At 37.7% G+C, this 5697-nt stretch overlaps 1 protein-coding gene across 1 annotated transcript; it reads left to right on the forward strand.

Moving 5' to 3' along the window:
- The first annotated feature begins 4115 nt into the window (after nt 1–4115).
- LOC131066364 (secreted RxLR effector protein 161-like) lies at nt 4116–4661 on the forward strand. The gene is made up of 2 exons (XM_058001112.2): nt 4116–4371; nt 4465–4661. Exons 1-2 carry the CDS (start codon nt 4116–4118, stop codon nt 4659–4661), a joined length of 453 nt encoding a protein of 150 aa, XP_057857095.2.
- The last annotated feature ends 1036 nt before the right edge of the window (nt 4662–5697 follow it).

The raw sequence follows: 5697 nt of genomic DNA on the forward strand, positions 1-5697 counted from the left end.
AGACTAAGCCTTTTGCACTGGATAAGTTTGAAACTTTTGTTGTAAAGATATATTATGCCCCGTGCCAGGTCCTCAAAGAAGATTGTGGGCTTACTTTGTTGCCTGTTGATTACATGATGCTGACACTATCCATTCAACACCCATCTACTAATGAACTTTTTGACTTTGCTACAATCCTCCAAACCAAGTTATATGAGAGCCTAATGAAGGGAAATGATGAAACAACTGCACTGAACTTCAAGCACTATTCTCAGGTCAACATGGTCACCAAAGTTGAACATCAGAATGCTAGATCCATAGACAAGATTACCATGGCCTGTCCAGAGATGGACACAAGTGTGGGACAAGGGCTCTCTCTTTGGGGATTATTGTTTATTCTTTGATTATTTTATCAAAAGGGCTTTGGATATGTTGAATTTTGTGATAACAAGGTTGCCTCCACATATAATTAAGGTATTAAGTATAAAAGCCTACAAAGATTAAAATGTATAGTATGCAGAGGGGGCTTTTAGCCATAATTTTGGAGACTTCTTCTTTTATGATGACTACACAATTATAAGGTGCTATGGTTTTGAGAAGGCTCCTCATAGGCTACCAATTTTTGTATCTCCTAGGCTTGCATTTTTGGAATTCATGTGGCAATTGATGTGGGTGGATAAGGATCAAATCCCAGAAAGAAAGGGGAAGAATCTCCCCAAAGCCACTGACTTCAGAGAATTCAACATTGGATATGATAATTCGTAGAAGATCCAGGATTTTTTGATCAAGAACTACAGGCTTAAGGTGGCTATGGCCAAAAATTATAATCACGAGGGGTACATAGGGGATTTAAGGCTAAATAAACTCAAAGAATAAGGCTACCATCACCAATTTTATGAGATAGAGGACTTGCTGAGAAATACTCTACCAAGTGAAGCCATCCAAAGGAAGAAGAAGTGAGAGTTGTTGAAAAGGATAGAGAAGGAGAGAATGGCAGAGGATGAAAACTACAAGGGGATTTTCAGAGAGGAATTCCAATCTGATATTGCTAGAATGATCATTCTCCTTCGACATATTGATGAAATAATTCAAAAGGACATCTAGAGGAAGGAAGCTAGGAATAATGAAGAAAAATTTCAAGAGCAACTTGTTGTTGATATCCCCATATTTTCCAAAAAAGGGGTGGTTATCAAAGAAGAGGGGCGACCTGGGTCCTCTAAATCAGAAGCCAAAGATAAGAGGCTAGTGATGGGAGAGATAAGAAGAGTGGAGAAAGGAAAAGCAAAGATCTCAAATTTTGTAGACATCCATGAGATTGATGATCCCAATGTGGATCCCCCTTCCCCTCCCAGAGACTTTTTCAATGAGGATAAAGCAGCAAAGCATCTAGATGACATGGACAGAGCTTTGGTTCCTAGTGTCATCCCTATACATTAGGTGGATGATGAATGAGTGGCTTCCTCAAGAGAGTTCATGTCAGATGACAATTTTGTAAACTCCCTTGAATTTAAATCTTTTTGGCTCAAAGAGAAATTGAGAAATGCAGCTAAGGGGGAAGAAATAAGTGTAGACCCTGACAATATTCAATTTATCCCTGAGGAGGCAAGGGAAATGGTTGCCAAAAGTGGCATGCTCCTAGTCCTAGGATGGGACCACAAAAAAATATTTTTGTTAGACCAAGTAATCAGGCATAATGACCCAAGGTATGTTAAAGAATATGATAACTATGGGTCCAGGATAAATGTAGATATCAAAGCCTTTGGAGTTTGTGCTAGAGGATAAAATTCCAATCATCTAATTGTTCCTTTTGGATTATAACAACAGAGGGGGGAAGCAATTTTGATGACAGCTAGTGACACCACTGCAGGAGTGGTTGTTTCTCTGACTTCCCATGCGGCCCAATTTGATCAGATAGTGGTGCAGGATTTAGAAGCAAAGCACATTGTTCACAAGGATAGTTTGGCCCAGCTTAATCATAGTTATCATTTATTATTTATTGAAAATTGCAAATTGAAAGAAAAAATGATTAAAGCTGAGATAGGGAGCTCAGGAGGAATAAGGCCTGAGGAGTTAGAGAAGGCCACAAGGGAGCTACAAGAAGCCAAAGAGAAAGCCTCAAAGAATTACTATGAGATCAGAAAGACTTCAATTTTGAAGGTGGATGGCAAATCCATGGACAAATTAGAGGAGGTCCATGCTAATTACTCTTCTCTAACCAAAATTGACAGTGAATTGGATTCCATTCTTTTATTCTTTCAGCCTATTAGGGCTACTTGGTTTCCAAAGGGGCAACAATTGAAGGAGATTATTTTGGCATCATCTCGGAATAAAGGGAGTGAGGCAAAGGAAATTGAAGTAACATGGAAAAACTATAATCAATTGATTAAGGAGCTCCCAATCATGGAGAAGGAAAGAAAGTAATGAGTGATAGGTTTGAATCACTCAAGGGGTTACAGCGGTGAACATCCCATCAATTTTGACACCAATTCAGTACGTTAAGGATCTGAAATCCTAGCGTACATATTTTGAAAAGGCGATAGCAAGAGTCCTTTGAATCTAATCCAGATCAAGAGGCCTCCTATAGTACAATTTTGGATAGGATCATGGATGTAGATGGGCTATATCATAAGTCTTTTGTGGATACAGTAGGGGTCCCACCTTAGGCGACTAAGATTGCAATGAATATGTTGCAGGGTCTAAAGACTTTTGATTGGCCAATCAAAAATATGGATGAATGGTACAACTAGTTTTGTGTTGTCCTCCAACAAAGCTTAGAGGAGGAGAAAGACTAGTCGCTATTTTTTACCTTTTTGTCCCCCTGCAATTTTGGAATGACAGTGCCATTTTTGGAAGGTTGCTAACAACTTTCACCTGCCTTCATCCTAGTTTTCAAGATAGTGGTAACTAGCACCTTCAACCCACTTTTTGGACCTAATAGGATACAATATGCAAGGACCACTAGGAGCAATCATGTCCAGGCCTGCAACCTCAGACAAGGACTTCTCAACAACAAGGAATGAATGACTTAAAGACAGAAGGGCATGCCTACAAGGACACTTTTGATTGTACTTCTTCCTAGGTAGGGTTTCATCTTGTGTACTCATTGTCTTGAAGCTTGTTTTCTCCCTTGTGTTATAAAAGGGAATTCAGGGCCTTGAGTATTGGATCTAAAAATTTTGCGATCATATGTACTTGGAGAAGAGCTTAATAGAAGGAAAGAGTTATTGCACAAAATTGCACTACAATTTTGTGAATGTACTTATTTTACTATAAATATCAATAATACATTTTCTGTTCTAGTCTCAATCTGTTGATTCATGTGTAATATGAGTTTTAAATACTAAGAGTGTTTTAAGCTTGTCTTTTCAAAATGAGAATGTGTATGTTTTGGTAGGTTTCATTTGAAGAAAATGAATTAAATTCTATCAGGAGTATAGTAACACAGTGTGAATTAGTGTGAGATGAGTTGAGAATGTGTTTTTTTAGGTTGAATATTTATGTAAGGCATTTGTGTTCAAAGATCTAAATCTTAAAAACTAAAATCCACATTATTACAAGTATAGTGATCTTGTTCTGATTTTGTATTCCCTAAGAGATAAGCACTAGTCATGTTTTCTATGTTTAAGAATCAATCGTTAAAATATATTTGCTTTCAGTATTAGGATTAGTTTAGGAGTAATGTAGAATATAACCAGTTTCAATGTACCAAAAGATGACATAAGCTAAGGTCTGAGCCAAGAGTACGAGTTTTTTCATTCTTTCCTTGGAATATTTTTCATTGAAACATCTCCTTAAAGTACAGTGTCTTTTCAAAAGAGAGAGAACATCAAAGTAACACTATCATAGGGATACCCACCTAGGTTTTGCAGAGCCTAAAGAGTAGAAAGTTGTAGTTAGGGCACTACACTTTGTTCATTGGTCAAATCTAGTCCTATTGCTTAACCATGAGTCAGTGGCTATTTCTCGAGAGTGTAGAAACCTGTTGATTTGAACACCAATAGTCAACATGGTTTGAAATGAAAGATTTAGGTGCAACTAGGTATATTCTAGGGATGGAAATCAATAGGGATAGAAAGAATAGAAAGATTTGGCTCAGTTAGAGAAAGTACATTATTACTGTCCTGGAGAGATTTAACATGTCAGACTGCAAGCAGTTAGTAGTTCTAGTATTACAAGGAACAAAATTCTCTATTGAAGATTGTCCAAAATCTCCATCTGAGACGGAGGACATGGCCAAGGCACCTTATGCAAGTGCAATTGGCAAGCTAATGTATGCAATGATCTGTACAAGGCCATACATTGCCCAAGAAGTGGGAGTAATAAGTCAATTTATGGAAAATTTAAGAAGATTGCATTGGGGTGTTGTGAAGAGAGTGTTTAGATGCCTGAAAGGTACCTCTTAGTATGCTCTATGTTACCATGGAAATTTGGTTGGATTGCAGAGGACTATAAATATTCAGAGATATGTGGATTCTGATTGGATAGGATGCATTGATAGTAGAATATCCACTAGTGGATATGTATTCACATTGAATGGTGGTGCAATCAGTTGGATGAGCAAGCGGCAAGTTGTATTCACTTTGTCCAGTACAGAAGCAGAGTACATGGCAGCAACTCATGCTTGTCAAGAGGCTGTTTGGCTTAAGCATTTGTGTTTGGATGCTGGTTTTAATTCAAGATAGATTTCTAATTTTTGAGACAATTAGAGTGCCATTTGTTTGGCAAAAAATATCGCTTTTCATGCCAAGATGAAACATGTTTATGTTTAGTATCACTTTGTTCGTACCATAGTGGAAGATAGAAAGGTTAATCTAGAAACAGTGGATACTCTGAAGAATGTTGTGAATGCATTGTTGAAACCTATAAACACAACAAAGTTCAAATGGTATATTAGCTCTATAGTCCATGGAGCCCATGATTCTCTTTAGTCTCAAATGCTCTAGAGATACTAGTATGTTCTTCATCAAATGGGAGAATGTTGAGAATGGGTGTCTCCAACTTACTAGTTGAAATATAGAATATGACTAAGTCATGTTATCGGGCATTTGGTTTCGTTGCAGTTTTGATTTGTTCAGTATCACGTAAAAGTGTTATCAGTCAAACTTGAGTTTGTTGGCCATTTGGAGGAATTGATTATGTGTTACATTGATCTTTTGTCATTGATGTCAGCACTAGTTGTTTGGATGCTTTTTCGACACCCTTTTAGTCTTAGTAGGTTGAGTAGTTTCTGGTTGGTTTGGATTTGGCATGATCCGATAGGCTCCGGTATGGTTTGGCTATGCAATTGGCTTATTCATAATACTCATGTTCATATTCAGGCAGTTTGTTTTGGTCTAGTGATAGGATGTTGTCCTGTTTTTCTTGGAATCTTGGCTTGTGGTTCTGACGAGGGTTTCACCGACAGAGCTTTTGATGAAGATCCTTGATGATATGCATAAGTGGTGTTGGTGCAGCTTCTGGTGGAGTTTCAGTATTCTATTGGTGATCATGTTAGAGACTTGATGGATGGAGATCATTTCTTTAGTGTGTGGACCTATATTGGGTCCCGGTTGGTCTAGGTTATGGACCGATTTAATGAAGCATGTGAATTGGACCTTTCGATGTGTTTTCGAGATGTCTTATGTATTGGATATTATTTGTTTGGTCTAAGGCCGATATGTTTTGTCCTTATGTAATTGGTTTATTCTCTAGTGGCTGACTTGATTGTTTATGGTCGAG

This window comes from Cryptomeria japonica, chromosome 1, assembly GCF_030272615.1.
Source record: "Cryptomeria japonica chromosome 1, Sugi_1.0, whole genome shotgun sequence".
Taxonomy (NCBI): Eukaryota; Viridiplantae; Streptophyta; class Pinopsida; order Cupressales; family Cupressaceae; genus Cryptomeria; species Cryptomeria japonica.